The following is a 21139-nucleotide window of genomic DNA, read 5'->3' on the forward strand; positions in this document are numbered from 1 at the left end:
GAGCCTCCAGAGTCAGCCCTCACCATCTATTTAGACCTGCAGCTTCCAGAACTGGAAGAGAACAAATTTGTGTTTTTTAAGCCAACTAAATCAGTGATAATTTGTTAGAGCAGCACTAGGAAGCTAATTCAGGCTTAATCTTTAGTGCCAAGTCCCGGGTAGAAGTAAAGGAAGACTATTTTCTGTGAGGACCTGCCACTTGGTCTTCATGGCTTGCGAGTACGTGTGCTTGGGAGTAGGACAGGATATGTGGAGATCAGATCCTGAAAGGTCTTCTTTCCATGCAAAGAAACTGGAAATAATGCTGAAGGTAATCAGAGGCCACTGAAGGACTAAAAGCAGGGGAGTGTGACAAAATCAGAACTGCATTTCAGAAGGATGAATTGAAGTCTACAAGTAGAGACAGCAGACAAGAGGCTACTTAAGTATTCTGGGCAAGAAACGATGAGAAGCTGTCTCTGATCACCCTCTACAAAACGCCTTTGCTTATTCCTTGAAATTTGGGATGAGAGGATTTAGAAAAAAAAATGGTTGTACTCTTCAAATATTTGAAAGGCTGTCATGAGACAGATTAGACACGGTCAGTGCTGCTCCAAGTTTGAGGGATAAATCAGTCATAAGAAGATATTAAGTGCACTATCCGGAAGCACATAATTAATAATTTGTCTAAAAATCGCATAGACTTCTTCACAGATAATTATGCTTTACATTTCATTCTTTCAACAAATAATCATTTGAGCAGTTAGCATGTGGCAGGCATCAGGCCTGTATATGATGGTGAACCAAACAGACAAAGGCACCGCCCTGGATGGAGTTTCTTTGCGTAAGGTACTGTTTACAGATAACTTTTATATAAAATAATCATTTAATCAAGAAGCAAGCTCACAGTCGGGATAGCTGAAAAGAGACTAATATACGGGCGAGGTTGGTTTGGAGTGAACCCTGGCCTGGGAAAATCGAGACGATAACTGAAAAGCAGTCACTGACGGCAAATGAGCCCCTGGGACTTCTCTCCGCGAGCTTTCCCAGCCGCCAGGCAGCTCCCATCACCCTTCCGCCCATCAGTGCCGCCCCTTTCCTCGCCCCCACCCCGCCCCTTTCAACACGTCACTCAGGCCGCGGGATTTCGAGCATTTCTCTCGCGAGATCTTCTCTGTGGCGGAGACCCCCAGGTTGGCAGCTGACAGAACAGCCGGGGTCTGTTTTGTTGCGGGTTTTCAGCAAATCCAGGGCTGATCTGGAGGCGCGAAGTAGGTTCCGGGGTCCGAGACCTGGGCTGCCGGCCTCGGGCCCCAGATTAGAGGGTGGGGCGGGCTCCCCGGGCTCGGGCCGTGCTCAGTCTGCGTGAGCGCCGCGTGCCCGGAACCCGTGTGCGGTCGCGCCCCGGGGTTGGGGGTCGGCGTGGGTGGCCCGCGGGCGCCGGGACGCCGTCCGGGGACTCCTGAGGCGTGGGTCTGAGGCGCGGTGGTCCGGTGCGGTCCTTGGGCTGGTGGAGAGCGGGAGGGCCCAGGTGTCCGCAATCCCGGGCTGACCTCGCCCTGGGTCGTCCAGGGTTGGAGCCCAGGTGAGATGGAGGTCAGCAGCAGAGCTGGGTGGCCCGAGGGTCTTGCAGCTGGGAAGCTCAGGAAATCCCATAGTCCTCATCTTAAAAGTTCTTTTTAACGAACTTACCCAGTGAAGTTGGGTTTCCTTCTTTCCTGCTTTTTCGAAGTTCTGTGAATATGTTAATTATTCAGAGAGACTGGAGGAAGACTTAAAAAGAGGAGACTAGATAAAGTGATTTAAATCCCAACATTCTCTTTTTTTTTTTAAAAAAAAAAAAAAAGGCATACAGAACGATGGAATATATGACAGAATCCACCGACCGCAGCCCTGGACACATGTGAGTGCGACACTTCTTCCCTCCCCCTTAAATGTGAAAATCTTCAATGAGCCTGGGAAACTCACTGTGGGCAACGCTTGAGGGTGGGTGGGAAGGAACGTCTGTTGTCATAAATGGGAAAAAATAAAGTCTTATTTCTGTAGAAAATCGAATTAGTTTCTGGTTATAAAGCTTGTTCTAGTAAATATAAGCTCTAAGAGGGTTAAAATATTTACCATACATCCTTTTAGATCGGCACTGTCCAATATGTAGCCATTAGCTACGTGTGGCTATTTAAATTTACTTTTTACTTACTTTTTTTTTTGAGACGGAATCTCGCTCTGTTGCCCAGGCTGGAGTGCAGTAGTGTGATCTCGGCTCACTGCCACCTCCACCTCCCGGGTTCAAGCAATTCCCTGCCTCAGCCTCCCGAGTAGCTGGGATGACTTACTGATTTTTATTGGAGATTATAATGTAGTAATTTTTAAATTTTGAACATCTTAAAACTTAATTATCAATTTTTAATTTCTTGCATTTAAGTTCAAATTAACTTTTTTTTTTTTTTTTGCTGTTAAATAGGTTTAATGATACAGTGCTCTTCAAAGAGATGACTACAGAGACTTTTAAACGATAATCCTGGAATCGTTCAGCACATACCAATTAGCTAAATCTAAAATAAATTGGCTTCTTACCACAACTACCCTGTAAACATTGTAGTCCTGTCTAGAATGACCCTAATGTCACAGGAAAACAGTAACTATGGAGAAACTAGCTTTGTGGCCAAAAGTAAAAACCAAAGGAAAAATAGGAATTCAGTGGTTAGTGAAAGCAGGAAATTTGGCCCCTTTCCCTGTGATCCTTTACTCTTCCCTTGTCCCTCAGTTAGCTCAGTGGGTTTGAATAAGCCATCTGAAAATGTCTTTGGAGCTCAGCATAGTGCTGATCTTCCTTGTTCTATCAGTAGCTTTTAACAGACACTTGTCTAAGGGCTCAAAGCCCTTCACAGAACCGTTTCTTGGAATGGGTTGTATGACCATTGTACTTCCCTGCCGGACAACCAGCACTTCTGGAAGAGCCTGGTTAGCTCTGTCAGGAACTGCTTGCTTTTCAGGTGGTACTGCTGGCTCCACTCTGTCAACATAAACCCCAAGTAGTTTAAGTTGGAAGTTTCCTAAATTAATTTAAATGGAATAAAATTAAATACTTGGTTGCTCGTTTGTACTAGCCATGTTGCCACACGTGGCTAGTGGCTACCGTTGGACATGGAAGATTGTTGAACCTTTATTTTGGACAATGTTGTTCTACATTAGGGGTTCTCAGACTTTTCTGCCCCCAGTACATCTCGAATTATGATAGTTCCGTCATTTATACTGAGTCTCTAGATGTTGATAGACTTCCTATACTTTTTAAAATAAAAATTCTGCTCTGGGTAAATGTTTATATTTTAGCAGTCCTTATGCTTTTTTTTTTAATTACCTTTGGAGTATATTAGTGTTTGATTCTGTTAGAAATAATTTAGATATTAGTTTCTGTTAGTGTAGTCCAGAGATATACTTGAAGAAATGTTCATTAGAGATAAGTAGACAGCTGTGGTCTTTTAATGTAGTGACACCATAGTGTTCACCTAAGCTATGGTCCTCTGTATGCACTGAATAAATAGATTTTTGAAGGCTTAGTATTTAGAGATGAAGTGGTTGAATTAAAAAGACACAAACTGATCTTACATATTCTTGATATAGGATCTTCTTTTTGGTTTTTGCCATTGACACACTATTGCCTTGTTAATTGATTCTTTCTTGGTTTTCCAATTTTCAACAAGGGATAATGAATAGCAGTGCTTCTCAAATTTTTCCCAAGTTTGCTATTACACTTGCAGTTGGGAAGTTTATCTGTTTATTTATAAAAGTTAATGTGAATGTTTGTGTCTGCATAGAAAATGTTTGGAAGGATATATACAAATTGTTAATAAATGTTACCTTTATGGATAGTGTTGGTTGGGTGTGGTAAAGAGCAAGTTAACATTTTTTATTATATTTCAGTATCTAAAATTAAAATTAGTGCAAGATTTGTATTCTTCATCAATATACCTCCATTTGTTTTAATGTGACAATATAGTTTCATTTGCTTTTAATAAAAAAGACTTGTTTAGACCCATACTGGCTGTTTAAATGTAAATTTGAATTAAAAAAATAAATTGAGTTTCTCAGTTGTACTAGTCACTTTTCATGGCCCAGTTGCCACATGTGGCTAGTGGCTACCTTGTTGTACAGACCAGAATAGAACATTTCTATCATGGCATAAAGTTCTGTTGGACAGTACTGACCCTCTAGAACCTTTAGGACGTCGGCCTTATATTGAGAATTTTTAGAATTATAGCCATTTTTGGTGTTTTTGCCCCTGTATTACAGGGTTATTCTTTATCTACTGCATCTTTGAAGATTGCTTTGTTTCTTTTTTTTTCGTTTCTTTTTTTTTGAGACATTGTCTTGGTCTGTCACACAGGCTGGAGTACAGTGGCGTGATTTGGCTTACTGCAACTTCCGCCTCCTGGGTTTGATTTGCATGCTTCAGCCTCCCAAGTAGCTGGGATTACAGGCATGCGACACCATGCCTGGCTAATTTTTGTATTTTTAGTAGAGATGGGGTTTCACCATGTTGGCCAGGCTGGTCTCAAACTCCTTATCTCAGGTGATCTACCCGCCTTAGCCTCCCAAAGTGCTGAAATTACAGGTGTGAGCCACTGGCTGGCCCAGGTTGCTTTGTTTCTGTTATTTTTTTAAAAAGGGCAAAGATGCTATGGCCTAACTTGAAGGCTTTTGTTTGACATCTAAAAAAAAATTTGGTGTATTTTAAAAATATAATTTGAAAAATTTATCCTTTATTTATTAAAGCTTGTGCTGTGAGTGTGGTGTTCCGATAAGTCCAAATCCTGCCAATATTTGTGTGGCCTGTTTGCGAAGTAAAGTGGACATCAGCCAAGGTATTCCGAAACAAGTCTCGATTTCGTTCTGCAAACAATGTCAAAGGTACAGTGCGGTACAATTTTGCTCTTTTTAAAGATGGAATTTACATTTAGAGAGCCACCGTATTATGCTGAGATTACACGAAGGCATATGGAGTAAAGTGCATGCAATTAAGGTTTAAATTTTCTGTTGGTGTTGCCAAAGATTTTAGAATTTGCAATTTTATAGTGTAGTTTTCTAGTGTGTCCTTCTAATCTGGTAAAGATAGTGTAAATGTATTTGAATCTGTTCTTCTGTTAAAGGATCTAATAGATTTGATGTATATAGTTAATAGATAGGAGTTGATGTTTGTAAGGGTGAGAGTAGATTATTGAGGACATATTCTTGTTATTTTTTTTAGTGGGGATGGCAAATGGACCCCTGGAGGTATTTCTTTCTTTCTTTTTTTTTTTTCAGCTTATTTTGTTTTTATTTTTTTTATTTTATTTTTTATTATTATACTTTAGGTTTTAGGGTACATGTGCACAATGTGCAGGTTTGTTACATATGTATCCACGTGCCATGTTGTTTTGCTGCACCCATTAACTCGTCATTTAGCATTAGGTATATCTCCTAATGCCGTCCCTCCCCCCTCCCCCTACCCCACAACAGTCCCCAGAGTGTGATGTTCCCCTTCCTGTGTCCATGAGTTCTCATTGTTCAATTCCCACCTATGAGTGAGAACATGCAGTGTTTGGTTTTTTGTCCTTGCGATAGTTTACTGAGAATGATGTTTTCCAGTTTCATCCATGTCCCTACAAAGGACATGAACTCATCATTTTTTATGGCTGCATATTATTCCATGGTGTATATGTGCCACATTTTCTTAATCCAGTCTATCGTTGTTGGACGTTTGGGTTGGTTCCAAGTCTTTGCTATTGTGAATAGTGCCGCAATAAACATACGTGTGCATGTGTCTTTATAGCAGCATGATTTATAGTCCTTTGGGTATATACCCAGTAATGGGATTGCTGGGTCAAATGGTATTTCTAGTTCTAGATCCCTGAGGAATCGCCACACTGACTTCCACAATGGGAACTTTACAGTCCCACCAACAGTGTAAAAGTGTTCCTATTTCTCCACATCCTCTCCAGCACCTGTTGTTTCCTGACTTTTGAATGATGGCCATTCTAACTGGTGTGAGATGGTATCTCACTGTGGTTTTGATTTGCATTTCTCTGATGGCCAGTGATGATGAGCATTTTTTCATGTGTTTTTTGGCTGCATAAATGTCTTCTTTTGAGAAGTGTCTGTTCATGTCCTTCGCCCACTTTTTGATGGGGTTGTTTGTTTTTTTCTTGTAAATTTGTTTGAGTTCATTGTAGATTCTGGATATTAGCCCTTTCTTAGATGAGTAGATTGCAAAAATTTTCTCCCATTCTGTAGGTTGCCTGTTCACTCTGATGGTAGTTTCTTTTACTGTGCAGAAGCTCTTTAGTTTAATTAGATCCCATTTGTCAATTTTGGCTTTTGTTGCCATTGCTTTTGGTGTTTTAGACATGAAGTCCTTGCCCACACCTATGTCCTGAATGGTATTGCCTAGGTTTTCTTGTAGGATTTTAATGGTTTTAGGTCTAACGTTTAAGTCTTTAATCCATCTTGAATTAATTTTTCGTATAAGGTGTAAGGAATGGATCCAGTTTCAGCTTTCTACATATGGTTAGCCAGTTTTCCCAGCACTATTTATTAAATAGGGAATCCTTTCCCCATTTCTTGTTTTTGTCACGTTTGTCAAAGATCAGATAGTTGTAGATATGCAGCATCATTTCTGAGGGCTCTGTTCTGTTCCATTGATCTATGTCTCTGTTGTGGTACCAGTACCATGCTGTTTTGGTTACTGTAGCCTTGTAGTATAGTTTGAAGTCAGGTAACGTGATACCTCCAGCTTGTTCTTTTGGCTTAGGATTGACTTGGCGATGCGGGCTCTTTTTTGGTTCCATATGAACTTTAAAGTAGTTTTTTCCAATTCTGTGAAGAAAGTCATTGGTAGCTTGATAGAGATGGCATTGAATTTATAAATTACCTTGGGCAGTATGGCCATTTTCACGATATTGATTCTTCCAACCCATGAGCATGGAATGTTCTTATGAGGTTTTTTTTTCTTTAGTTATTAGAAGCCATGTATGATAAAAAGCACCTTATGTTTGGAGTAATTTAGTAATATGTTTTAAAAACTCATAACGTTCATGTGTAATTAAAATAACTTGTTGATGGAAAAGAAGCTCAATAATTCATATCTGGAATGGTCTGAAGTAAAGATTGGATTTGAAGGCAGAAGACTTCTTCTGAATGTTAATGTTTCATTCCTCTGGATTTTCTTTGTCAGCATAAACAACTTACATCTATTAGGCCATTGAGTAACACAAAACTGCCTAATGAGTGTAAAAGTGTATGCCTGTGATTTCCAAAATGGATTAAGACCTTAACTTTTTGAGTGTATCTCTAGAGGGGTGGTTCATGGGACTCCTCTGAGAATTTGAAAACTGTATCTCTCCCGCAAAATATTTACATACATGTATATATATGTGTGTGTGTATATATATGTAAATATATATGTGTGTGTGTGTGTGTATATATATATACACACAAACACATGCAACTGTACTGTTTCAGGGAGTTTACAGTGTACAAGCTTAGCAAGTGTGAGGCTTAATCTTTTATAAATATTTGCTATTAAAAGCCTGGTGGAGTTAGAAAAGTACTGATAAAGAACTAAACAGACTTAGTTTGTCTTGGCTTCCTCACAAATTAGCTGTTCGAAACTCTTAGCTGTTTATCATCTCTGGGCCTCAGTTTCCTCATCAGAATGAAGGGTTTTATTAGGTGATATGTGAAGCCTTTTCTTGCTCTAAAAGTACACTTATAGGCCAGGCTTGGTGTCTCATGCCTGTAATCCAAGCATTTGAGGAGGCTGAGGTGGGTGGATCACTTGAGGTCAGGAGTTAGAGACCAGACTGGCCAATATGGTGAAACCCTGTCTCTACTAAAAATACAAAAATTAGCCAGGTGTGGTGGGGCACGCATGTAATCCTAGCTACTTGGGAGGCTGAGGTAGGAGAATCGCTTGAACCCGAGAGGCAGAGGTTGCAGTGAGCCGAGATCATACACTGCACTCCAACCTGGGGGACGGAGTGAGACTCTGTCTCAAAAAAAAAAAAAAAAAATTAAAAAAAAAAAATAAATAATATGTACTTATAAACAAAGGGGGACTTGTGTAATGTTTTTGATTGAACCTTGAAAAGTGAAATTCAAAACTTTCTGTTATTTAACAAGTATGGCAAAAAGACATTCACATAACACATTTGGAAGTATTTTATATTTAACAAGCATTTATTGAACACCTACTATAAGATGTGTCTGGCATAGTGCTAAGTCCTGGGTAAGCGGGACTAAAAATCTTAAAGCACATACGTAAGAGATTTAAGTTTTGTTTTAGTCTGGTTTTACTTAACATTTTAAATGTTGTTTTACAATTTAAAATTTGAAAAGGACTTGAAATGTAGACGAATAGACTGAACTATTGCTGATTCATTGTGTTGTGCGGTACTAATGTACCTTTTATTTGTGAAAAATAAGCAGTTCTCAGGCATTTTAGAAGTACATAATAAACCATTTTAATGCCATTTTGAGATGATTCTCACCTGTTTTTCAGAGCATAGCTTCAAGAGACTCTTGGACATTTTAGTGGTGATTTGGTGATTGAAGTAATAAGATCACTTTAGTAGGTTATTTCAGATTGGCTTTCTCAGTCAGAATTTTACCTTTTTAATTAAAGCTACTAGTCTAGTTGAAAGTTTTGGAACCATTAAAATATGTTTGAGTTAACTGCTTCATATCATTCTTGGGTTTTATTATGCCTGGTTGATAATTTGGGTTATATCTGTATATTCAGATGGAAATTTCTGTGTTTCCTGAGAGATGTTGGATTTCAGTATGTTATCTTCTCTTTTAGGTATTTTCAGCCACCAGGAACTTGGATACAGTGCGCTTTAGAATCCAGGGAACTTCTTGCTTTGTGCTTGAAAAAAATCAAAACCCCTCTGAGTAAGGTAAGTTAAACAGCTAAAATCAGTATTTATAGGTATGTTTTCATTATGTTTCATTATGTCTCATTTTCAGAAAATTCTTGTGAGTAGGTTTTTCAAAAGGAATTTTTTTTTTTTTTTTTTTTTGAGATGGGGTCTCGAACTGTTGCCTGGGCTGGAGTACAATGGCGTGATCTCGGCTCACTGCAACCTCCGCCTCGTGGGTTCACACGATTCTCCTGCCTCAGCCTCCCGAGTAGCTGGGATTACAGGTGCACACTACCACATCTGGCTAATTTTTTGTATTTTTAGTAGAGACAGGGTTTCACTATGTTGGCCAGACTGGTCTCGAACTCCTGACCTCGTGATCTGCCTGCCTTGGCCTCCCAAAGTGCTGGGATTACAGGCGTGAGCCACCATGCTGGCCTGGAAGGTAACTATTAAATGTTACTATTGTTGCCAGTAGCACCCCACTACATACACTTTTTAAAGTTATATATATATTCTTTTTATGAAAAGTAAAAATATCTTTTTGCTTTAAAAAGACAGAATTTAATTTTTTTCATTTGTTATTTATGGAGAACCTCATGTATAATTTTTTAACAGAAATTTTTATGTAAAACCATCACTAAACATAATTGAGATAATAATATTAGGGCTATGTTATTTGGTTTCTTTTTATTGTCATTATTGATCTGGAAATAAAATATTTATGCCTGTCACTGAAAGTCAGTGCATAAATGTATTAAAAAAAAGAGTTTGTTTAAAGTACAGTTTATTTCCTGATATAAAATTGAAAGTGATTGACACTTTGAGTTTTCTTTGTTTTAAGCTTTATGACTCACTTCTACCATGTTTTTAATTGAAATTGACTCTTTCAGATTGAAGACTTTTCTGATTCTCCTTTAAGCTCTAATAAAATTTCATGTAATAGTTCTTTGAAATTTCTGCCTTTATTTTCCTACTAGGTCCCAGCCAACCCCACAAATTTCTGAGTCACTTGTTGGCCCTCCTGGCATAAAACTTTGTCTTTTTCCCTTCATATTTTAAAAAGCCTTTTTGGTTTTTTTTGCTCCCCTCTGTTCTTGGTGACTTTTGCTTTATCTTCTGATCTTTCTAATGAATTTTTTTTTTCCAGTAGTAATGTTTTTAAGTTCCAGAGTCTTTCATGTTCTTGATGCATTTTAAGTTTTTCTGAAGAAGATTTTGATAATAGGACTTCTTTTGTTTGTTTCCTTCTGTTCCCTCATTTGTCTCTGTTTTTTTTTTTGAAGTGAGTTTTTTGTGTATCTTGGTTTTTTGCTTTTATAGTTGGGGCTTTTGTCAAATGTCTAGTGAGTCTTAACAGTTCATTAATTAATTCATCAGATGTTTATTAAGTACCAACTCTGTGCCAAACTGCTTTTGGTGTTGGGGATATGGCAGTGAATAAGACAATCCCTGTCTTAGAAAGCATATATTCTAATTGCACACTAACATGCCAGTGTGGAGCAGCATGTTAGTATGCAATGATCAAAATAGGTAGATATATTACGTGGTATATTAAAAGGTATATTCCGTGGAGAAAGGAGCTAGGAAGAGGATAAGAACTGTGCATGGAAGAGTTGAAATTTAAAGTAAGGGTGTTTAGGGGAGGTCTCACTGATAGGGTGACATTTGAGTAAACATTAAAGATGGTAAGGGAGGAAGCTGTGCAGAAATCTGGAAGAAGAGCATTAGGGGTAAAGAAAACAAATGTAGAGATCAAAAGCAAGAGCTTACTTGTGTGAATAGAATGGAGTGGTGAGGGGAAAAGTAGTTGGGGATAGAGTCCAGAAAAGTCATGGAAGGCCACAGTATGTCTGGCCTTGTAGTCCCTTATAGGGGCTGTTTCTTACTCTGAGTGTAAGGAGTATAGAGGGTGAAGGGCAGAGTAGTGAGATGACGTGACTTATTAGTATTCCTCTGGCTGCTGTTTTTACAATGGACGTAAGGGAGGTAAAGGTGTAAGTGTTTGTAATAATCATGAGAAATGGTTTTGGATCAGCAATGGAGGTGGTAAGAAGTGGACAGATTTTGAATCTATTTTTAAGGTAGTAACATTTACTGATGTAGTGGGATGTGTTTTTGTAAGAGACAGAAGAGTTAAGGATGCCTTCCACTGTTCGTGACCTGAGCAGCCAAGTCACTGGGTAGGGGACATCAGAGTTCATCTGTAACTGGTATTTAGATGTCTACTAGACACTTAAGTAGAAATACTGAGTAGGCAGGTTGATAAATAAGCCAGTGAGTGGTCCAGTCTAGAGATAATGAATTTAAGATATAGACAGTGTTTAAGGTCACGAATTGGATTAGATTACTTCAGGAGTTTACATAGAGAAGGAAAGAAACTGGAGGACTGAATCCTGGAATCATTCCTTTAAAGGGTAATGAGGAAGAAATAATTGGGTAATGAGGAGGAATCAGCAAAGGAGACTGAAAGGAGCTGCTAGGAGGTAGGAGGAAAATAGGGTGAGTGTGATGTCCTGGGAGGAAAGGGAAGCGTTTTAAGAAGAAAGGAATGAGTAGCTATGTGGTTTGCAGTTGATGAGTCAAGTAATGAGTTCTGTAGATTTAGTAATGTGGACGACCTTAATTACATGGGCAATTTCTGTTTAGTGGTGGTGGTAAAGATGTCATTTAAATAGAAATGAAAATGGGAGAAGGAAGATAGACAATTCTTTTGAGTTTTGCTGTAAACGAAAACAAAGAAATGGGGCAGTGGTTGAAGGGGAAGTTTGGGAAGGGACACGTGTCTTTTTATTTTATTTTTTGGAGATAAGGTCTTGCTTTATGGCTCAGGCTAGAGTGCAGTGGCGCTGTCATGGCTCACTTTAGCCTCAAACTCCTGGGCTCAGGTGATCCTTCTTTCTGCCTCAGCCTCCCAAGTAGTTGGTACTACAAACATGCACCACCACACCTGGCTGATTTTTATTTTTGCTAGAGATGAGATCTCTCTCTTTCTCTCTTTTTGGCCCTATAGAGCAGAGATCTCACTATGTTGCGCAGACTGGTCTTGAACTCCTGAGCTCAAGCGATCCTCCTGCCTCAGCCTCCCAAAGTGTTGGGATTACAAGCATGAGCCACTGTGCTTGGCCAGGACACATTTCTTAAGATGGTATATATAACTATTTGTAAGCTCTCTGGGAGTGTTAGAGTATGGAGGGAAATTTTTGTGAAATTGCAGGGAAAAGAATAATTGGCTGGGGGGTGGCCTCAAGAAGTGGAAAAGAGATATAGCACATAGTGAAAGAATACATTTATTTGTTAATTCACTCCTTCATTCAACAAGTATTCAGCACTTACTCTTCACCAAGCACCATTTTGGGAGGCTGTAATATTTCATGGAACAAAGTAAAGATCTCTGCTCTCTAGAGGGGCATTCTAGAGGTTGATCTTGATGGGAGTATGGACAATTCATCTGTGGTAACAGGAGGGAAGGTGTTGAGTGGGAGCTTCTGGGAATTCTCCTCTGGTTCCTTCTTTTTTACTGGAGAAAACAGAAGCGTGGGCAGTAGCTATGTGGGAAGAGCTGTTAGATAGATGTTTGAGGAGAGAGCAGAAGATATGAAATAGTCCTCTAGAACAGTTGGAGAGGAAATGCACCAGGACAGTGTTGGATGGGTGCTGGGCAGTGCTGAGGGTTACTGTTACAAATTTAGACTAGTCACTGTGGTGTGCATCTATTTCTCTAGTTCTGTCAGCCACATAGTTAAGGCATAGAGCAGGCAGATCACTGGATTTAACCAAATTTATAATTTAGCCTAGTGGCTAAGGTGAAATAAGAGAGGGAACAAGGAAATTGAGTGTGTACATGAGAATAATTTTGATTATTGATTTTGAAGCTAGTGAGGAGGAATGAGGAATAAAGTTGGTAGGATGAATGGATTGTCCATTATATTAGCTTGAAAGATTTTTGGTGCCCAGGAACTAGAGGAAATAAGCTGGAAAGATGGAAGGTGGTAGTCAGGAAGTAGGATATTTGGAGTTGATAGTTTGGAGGGTTTGCAGTTACTGGTAATAAAAGCATATGAGTGACTGAGATAGGAAGGTGGATAATATTTTGGGAGAAGAAGAACTCAAAGAATGGAGAGAGAGGTCAGGGCATTGTGGGGATCACCTGTGTGGATATTGAAATCACTAGGTATTAATATTGTTGGAAAGTGTGATGGTGAGCCAGAGCTAAAATCTTTTGAGAAATGAAAACAAGTGATACAAAGATGAATGGATTACTATAACAAAGAGAGTAGTGGGTGATAGAGTCTAATGACTTTAGACTCAGAGCTGGATATGTTTGAGGAGGAGACAAGGAGAATGGTCTGTAATTAGCAATGAAGAGCAAAGAGGATACCTGTCTGGTGCCTGGTCCAGTGATAGGAAGAAAATGAGAGAAATATCAGTCATCACTTTATATAGCTGCAGGGGAGAGAGAGAATCAGGAGATCTAGAAGGTGAAGGGAATGTTCAGCAAAGTTGAGGATTTAGGAGATTTCATTGTTAATGAATGTTGAGCTCCGGAGGGCACAGTAGAAGGGTTTTAGGACTCGGGGAGGAGTGTTAGATGGGGGCAGAATAGGGAATATGCATAACCATATGGAAATTGCAGTATGGGAGATGAGGGGTGACTGAGGTGTCTGGGACTATGGTAAAGAAGGAAAGGGACTAAGAAAGTTGATTAGTCGTGGTTGTCTGAGGACACATGGTGTAGTGGTTGTGTTGGGGAATGCCGAGCAGGATGTCAAGGAGACTCTCCATTCCTGCAGGTAAAGGTTGGAGCTTGAGGGGAAGATCAGTCTTACTCAGTGCCTTTGGGGCTTTTTTTTTTTTTTTTTTTTAAACCACTGCAGATGGAGATTGAAGGAATAGGAATCTGCCTATCACCGTGGGTACCTGGCATCACTTGTTAACTACTAGGCTTTGCTTTAGGGAGGCCAATTGTATGAGGAGGGTTTTACTCTGGTGTGTTGAATCTTTGCATCTACACTAAAAGTGGCTAGTCTATCTACTTTTTACCAGACAGTACTTGATAAAAGTATAATCTGCTGCTGATACGTATCAAATCTGTTAACTACAGCCCAAATTTTTTCATAGATCTCCAGACCAATTGTATCTTACTGTTCACTGAAAAGTCCTCTTGGGTATCTCACAGATACTGTCTTAAACTGAAATGTCTGAAATCAAATGTAACATCTTTTTCTCATTATATCCGTTGTTTGTGTCACAAAAATTGTACTACCTAGTTGTCTAAGCAGATACTTGAGCATCATTCTAGAGTCTGTTCTCTTCCTCTTTTCCATATCCAGTTACCATTAAATCTTTTTTTTTTTTTTTGATTGAACAGAATTTATTAGCTGTCTTTGAGTGTCTCTGGTCTGGCTTTGGCAGGGCTGTCTGGGTTCCTCTGCTTTGCTTGTTTTTGGGCTGCTGCTGCAGCCTTTAAGGCTCTTCTTTGCTTCTTCAGCTTTTGAGTCTCCTGGAAAACCCCAATGCACAGAGCCTTCTTGGTCACGAATCGGCAGTGGGCTCTTCGGTAATACAGAGTGGGGAAGGTGTACTCAATCCCCAGCCCCCTGTCTCAAAGACATCATAGTTGGTGTTACGGAGGTTTTTGAGCATCTTTTTCCTCTGGTCAATGCTCATCAGCAGATAGCATTTGTGGGCTTTGTCCTTCCGATGTTTCTGCAAGTGTTCTTCATAACTGCGGATCTTGACGGACAAGGCAATAATTCGAGCCTCCAAGGATCTGGTGTCCTCCGGGTTTGCAACAATCTTCTTCATCAACTCTTCTTGCTTGATTTTTAGCTTCTCCTTCTTGTTGGCCATTTCCATAGACAAGAGTCTTTTCACGACATCATCAACCTTCTCAATTCCAGGGACATTCTGGTAGTCTTTGAGCAGCGTAGAAGGAGGTGGGTCATCATCCTGCCTAGGCTGGGCTGGTTTCCGGATGACATATCCGCGCGCGGCCTGGCGGAGGAGACTTCGAGGCTGCGCGCCCCACTGGTTGAAAGGGAACCTGGCGCTCCCACAGCCCGGCAGCCCAGGTACTAGGGCCTGGGTAACTGCCTGGGTCCGAATCAAATTCAGCGTCTTCCACGCGACCCTCAGCATGGTGACCTCTAACCCCCGCGGGGCCCGCGCCGCGGCCGCCGTTCCCTTTGCAGCACCTACCGGGTTACGTGGGCGCCGCCATGCTGGCCCAGGATCAACCAATCCACCATTAAATCTTACAGATTTTTTTTCTACATCACTTGGACTGTGCAGATAAATCTTACAGATTTTTATCTCCTAACTAGCCCTTGCATCTGCTTTTGTTATTTCCAGCGCCTCTCAGTTCAGATCATCTACAATCTCTGCCCAGATTATTACAGCAGCCTCCATTCTTGTTCTCCCACCCACCCCTTCTCCCCAAACACCCATTCTGGCCGTTCTTGAGTTATATTCAGATCATCACATATAGCAAACTGTTTTTGGCCTATGCAGATGCTGCAGATTTAGTAGTGAGTTATAGTTGTGGATTTAGTATTCAGTGCATGAAACTTCTGTAATGAATGTCACTTCTTAAAAAAAAGTCACAGAATATAGAGAGAATAATCCAAGTGGAAACTTTTGTTCATGAGGTTACTAATAGATAATGAGGTCACCAGGTCTTTGCTTTCCTCCAAAAAATATAATTTCCTTTTAAAGGACAGTGTACTTTTTTTTTAAGGGAAAAGAATTTTTTTCCTATGCAAATACTTTAATTTTTGCTTAAATTATATCAGTTGCATTAATGTAGTCATTGGGTTGTCCTTTGATTTGCTGCTATTATTACATAACTGATGATTAATCTTTTTTTGTGATGATGGTGTGTAGTATGCTGATCACAGATTCCTTAAGCATCTTATGAAATCTGCTTATTGATGATTTGTTCTTTAGTTTTTTTTTTCTTCTCAGGTGAGAACTTATGTTTCTTTTTGTTTATGTTTTATTGAAGGTACGGCTTGTAGATGCAGGCTTTGTTTGGACTGAGCCTCATTCTAAGAGACTTAAAGTTAAACTGACTATTCAGAAAGAGGTAAGCAGTACATAATTTTCTCAGCATGGTTAAAGTGCAGGTAGTGAAAATGAGGACCTAGTGATAAGTTATTTTATGGCTTCAACAGCTTAAAAGAAAAAGAGTACACTCAATTTTAGCTGTTTGTTTTCTTTTGAGCATCTGTACAAATAATTAGATCACTAGTAAGAGTAGTCATTGCTTCTGATTAGCAGACTTACTGATCTTTTCCAGAGTTATTTTTATTAGGAAAGGACTGAAGTAAAAACATGGGCTAAGGTACTGATTCTCAAACTTGGCTGATGGTTGTAATGACCCATCGTAACTTAAGCAAAAATTCTCTGTATGTGAGGCCTGGGAATCTATATGTAGGTTGAGTATCCCTTATCTGAAATGCTTGGGACAAGAAGTGTTTCAGATTTTGGATTTTTTGGGTTTTGGAATTTTGCATTATACTTAACTGGTTGAACATCCCTAATTCAAATACAAAATGTTCCAGTGAACATTTTCTTTGAGTGTCATTTAGAACCTCAAGAAGTTTCAGATTTTGAAGCTGAAATTTATGATTCTGGGTTTTTGGATTTGGAATGTTCAATCTGTATTTAAAAAGCTTCCCATGTGATTTCTGATCAGCTGTGTTGGGGAACCATTAAATTAAGGAATTTTTTTTTTGAGAAGATTTCCTTATTTTTTTCTTCTAAGGATGATTTTTCTATGTAAACATCTATGGGCTGGGCGTGGTGGCTCACACCTGTGATCCCAGCACTTTGGGAGGCCAAGGTAGGCAGATCACTTGAGCGCAGGAGTTCGAGACCCCATCTCTACTAAAAATACAAAAGTTAGCTGGGCATGGTGGTGTGTGCTACTTGGGAGGCTGAGGTAGAGAATCACTTGAGCCCAGGAGGCGGAAGTTGCAGTGAACCGAGATCGTGCAACTGCACTCCAGGCTGGGCAACAGGCACAGTGAGACCCTGTCTCAAAAAAATTATATATATATATGTAAAATGTACACAGAATATTCTCACAACCACTTCAGCTAAAGGAAAATTTGAAATGCTAATCTAATAAATCTTAGGAATTAAATCTATATACCGTTCTTGAAACAGTATAACTTGTTTTTATGACTTTAAATTTGAGGACATTTGATTGATGTCCTCAAAGCATTAATGGAAAAAGTTTTAAATTAAATATTAAAGGTTCTTCTTTTAAAGAAAATATTTGTTATTAAACAAAACCAAAAGAATGAAGGAGTGTAATTGTTTTCTTTATCAGGTGATGAATGGTGCTATCCTTCAACAAGTGTTTGTGGTGGATTATGTTGTTCAGTCCCAAATGTGTGGAGATTGCCATAGAGTAGAAGCTAAGGATTTCTGGAAGGCTGTGATTCAAGTGAGGCAAAAGGTAATGAGAGAAGATGAGTGAGTCTTACATCTTATATTGCATCTTTGTTAATTATAAGACAGCTAGTAAAACCTCTTTTCCTTCTTTCTAAATCTTGTGGGTACCAGGCATAGTCTGGGGCCCTGAAGCATTCACCTTTGGAAATAGGTCATTATTACATTATAGATAATCTTTAAAGATTGTTATTGTTTGAAAAATCAGTATGCTCTATCTGTAGATGGTATGTGTGTCCAATACCTATAAATGGCTTTTTGTGGGGCATTTATTGATCAAATAATTTATATTTTAGACTTTGCATAAAAAAACTTTCTACTATCTGGAACAGTTAATTCTGAAATATGGAATGCATCAGAATACACTTCGTATCAAAGAGATTCATGGTGAGTTAAAACTCAAAAGCATTTGAAATGATGTCAGATTTTTATTTCAACATACCTAAGTAATCTTATATTTACTGATAATATCTGGATTAGTACTGTCCAAAAGAACTTTCTGTTAGAAGAACAAAACAAAACAAAACTTAATTCTTTATCTGCACTGTCCAGCATGGTATAATCACTAGCCATGTGTGGCTGTTGAGTACTTGAAATGTGGCTAGAGCAACTGAGAAACTGAATTTTTAATTTTCTGCTAATGTCAAACATAATTATCTTTTTATGTTTTATAACTAAGTATAATATTTCTTGAGGTTTCTGTTTGATATATATGCATACATACTTCTGTCCAATCTTGCTGTCAGTTATGTGAGTGACATTGAAAAGAGTTAGAAAGAAAGCTTGCCTTCTTTCTACCTAGCATTTAATTAACCTCTAGAAGTTTTTAAAGAACTTGCCCATTAAGCCATCCAATCTGATATCTCCTAGGGGATGTCTTTTCAGTTTCTTTTATGATATTCACCTCTCAGGTATTCTACCTCTTGAGTTAATTTTAATACCATTTTCCAAGAAAAACCATTTTATCTAGCTTTTTAGATTCTTGGTATAAAATTGAACAAATAAAATAAATCTCATCCGTAACTGTAGTTATGTCCTCTCTATTGTTCCTAATGTTTATCTTTTTTCTTTTTTTCTACTCACCTCACCTTAGACTTGCCACTTTTATCTATTATGTTAGTTTTTTCAAAAAACTATTTTTAGTTTTATTTTAAACAATCTTTTTCTTAATTTTGTTTTTTTGTTTTGTTTTTTGGGTTTTTTTTGAGATGGAGTCTCGTTCTGTCACCCAGGCTGGAGTGCAATGGCACGATCTCGGCTCACTGCAAGCTCTGCCTCCCGGGTTCACGCCATTCTCCTGCCTCAGCCTCCCGAGTAGCTGGGACTGCAGATGCCCGCCACGACGCCTGGCTAATTTTTTGTATTTTTTTTTAGTAGAGACGGGTTTTCACCATGTTAGCCAGGATGGTCTTGATCTCATGACCTCGTGATCCACCTGCCTCGGCCTCCCAAGTGCTGGGATTACAGGCCTTAATTTTGTTTTTAACACTAATTCCTTCAACTCTATTTAGTTTTGTTTTGTTTTAATTAATTGAAAGCTTAGTTTATTTTTAATTTCTAATAAATATATTTAAGATCATACATTTTCTTCCGAGTACTATAATGGGTCTGTAGTTGGTACTTGTAGCTACCTTTTTCCACTGCCCATTGCGTATTTTATTTGCCCTCAGCAAGCACCTCAGCTGTTTCATTCTTTTGGGTACATACTTAGGTGTGGAATTACCAAGTCATATGGTAAATTTATGTTTAACTGCCAAACTGCTTCAAAGTGGCTGTACCATTTTACATTCCTGCCAGCAATATTTCTCTGTATCCTCCTCAACACTTGTTATTATATTTTTTGTTTATAGCCATTCTAGAGGGTGGTATGAAGTGGTATCTCATTGTAGTTTTAATTTCCATTTTGCTAATGACTAACGATGTTGAGCATATTCTGGATACAAGTCTCTTACTGCATATATGGTTTGCACATATTTTCTCCTAGTGTGTAGGAGGAAATTCACACTGGCTGGTCTTAATGGTGTCCTTTGAATTGCAAAAGTTTTAAATTTTGATGAAGTCCAGTTTATCAAGTTTTTTCTTTTAATTGTGGTTTTGGGGTTATGCTTAAAAACTGTCTGATCAAGGTCATAAAGATTTTCTCCTATAGTTTCTTTCAAATGTTTCATAGTTTTAGGTCTTATATATTTAGGTCTAACTCTTTTGAGTTAATTTTTGTGCAGAGTGTGAGATAAGTGTCTAAATTCATATTTTTCTATGTGGATATTCTTCATCCCAGTGAAAACTCTGTCCTTTTCCCAGTGAATGCCTTGGGTCTTCTGTCAAAGATCTATTGACTATAAATGTAATGGTTTATTTCTAGAATCTCAAGTCTACTCCCATTGATCTATGTATCTGTCCTTATATTAGTACCATGCTGTCTTGAATACTTATTAAAGTTAGTGAGTTTTGACATTAAATGTGTAATGTTCGTTTTCTTCAAAATTGTTTTGGCTATTCTGGGTAACTTTAGTATTAGCTGTTTTGGTAATTATATTTAGTTGAGTTATTTGCAAGAATATCTTTTAATATTTCTCAGCTAGGTGGGTTTGCTTTTGGCTGTTCTTTTCTTGATTTCTAGTGCTACTGTTTTGTGACGAGATAATGTTGTCTTTAGTAATTTCTACTGTTTAGGATTTATTGAAATTGTTTTTCTTTTTAAAATCTTAATACATGATTTTTAAATGAATGTTCTATGAATATTTGAAAAAATATGTATTCTTTCTTAGAACTGTGTTCTATAATCTCAGTTAACTCGACCTTGATAGTTGGTTATTCAAGTTCTGTGAGTTGTTACTATTTTTTTGTCAATTTGATCATTTTGGTTTTGAGAGAGTCCTATTCTAGTCCTTCACAATGATTGTATGTGTTAATATTTGTTAATTTTTTCTTTTCTTTTTCTAATAGTTTTTGTTTTCTGTATCTCAGATAGTTTCCTGTTATCTTCTTGGTAGATTATTCTATTTATTACGTAAAATAACTTACTTTCTTTTTTTTTTGAGATGAAGTCTTGCTCTGTCACCCAGGCTGGAGTGCAGTGTTGTGATCCGGACTCACTGCAACCTCCGCCAACTGGATTCAAGCGATTCTCCTGCCTCAGCCTCCCGAGTAGCTGAGATTTGGCACATGCCACCACGTCTGGCTAATTTTTTGTATTTCTAGTAGAGACGGGGTTTCACCAGGATGGTCTTGATCTCCTGACCTCATAATCCACCCAGCTCAGCCTCCCAAAGTGCTGGGATTACAGGCATGAGCCACTGCGCCCAGCTGTTCATAAACTTTCTTTGTTCTTTGTTTTTCTGTCCCCCTTGGCCTTGAGTTTTATTTTTTCTAGAATTAGAATTATGAGTTTTATTTTCATTTGCTGATTTATTTTGTCTGTCTTTTTGCCAAAGAAGTCTTAAGTGGTATCTCTAATCTGTTGTGACTGCAATAGAGTTTTCTAATAATTTGATTTTGTTTAAAACAGATGTAATTTATAATATAGTCATGTTAGTAGAGGAGAATCCTATTTTGCATAATTATTTTCATATGGCTTTTTTTTTTTTTTAAGACGGTCTGGATTTTTATTATTCCTCAAAACAACATGCTCAGAAGATGGTCGAATTTCTTCAGTGTACAGTTCCCTGTAGGTATGTTCTGAACCTTGAATGTGACTAAATCTAAGGACCTGGGAATGGATGTGGATCACATATATTCTTCAGGCTCAGACAACTTCCCTTTATTTAAAATCGTAGTAGAAATACTTATACAATCAGGAAGCA

General features: G+C 38.5%; 2 protein-coding genes across 5 annotated transcripts in view; one reads left to right on the forward strand and one right to left on the reverse strand.

Moving 5' to 3' along the window:
* The first annotated feature begins 1089 nt into the window (after window positions 1–1089).
* NMD3 (NMD3 ribosome export adaptor) overlaps window positions 1090–21139 on the forward strand; it is a 48093-nt gene continuing 28043 nt past the window's right edge. For 2 of the 4 annotated variants that reach the window (XM_063620378.1, XM_063620381.1), the window contains exons 1-8: window positions 1096–1172; window positions 1827–1882; window positions 4753–4887; window positions 8816–8912; window positions 15883–15963; window positions 17215–17343; window positions 17633–17723; window positions 20929–21007. In XM_063620378.1, coding sequence (XP_063476448.1) covers window positions 1839–1882; window positions 4753–4887; window positions 8816–8912; window positions 15883–15963; window positions 17215–17343; window positions 17633–17723; window positions 20929–21007 — 656 coding nt within the window. In that variant the 5' untranslated portion in view covers window positions 1096–1172; window positions 1827–1838. Of the gene's footprint in view, window positions 1565–1826; window positions 1883–4752; window positions 4888–8815; window positions 8913–15882; window positions 15964–17214; window positions 17344–17632; window positions 17724–20928; window positions 21008–21139 lie in introns of all 4 variants that reach the window. The other 2 variants (XM_063620379.1, XM_063620380.1) reach the window with 2 other exon arrangements.
* On the reverse strand, window positions 14223–15098 carry LOC134732946 (small ribosomal subunit protein uS15m-like). The gene is given in 2 exon segments (XM_063620418.1): window positions 14223–14477; window positions 14480–15098. Coding segments are annotated over 2 exon segments (762 nt in total). The 5' UTR covers window positions 15018–15098; the 3' UTR covers window positions 14223–14253.

This window comes from Symphalangus syndactylus, chromosome 17, assembly GCF_028878055.3.
Source record: "Symphalangus syndactylus isolate Jambi chromosome 17, NHGRI_mSymSyn1-v2.1_pri, whole genome shotgun sequence".
NCBI classification, from domain to species: Eukaryota; Metazoa; Chordata; class Mammalia; order Primates; family Hylobatidae; genus Symphalangus; species Symphalangus syndactylus.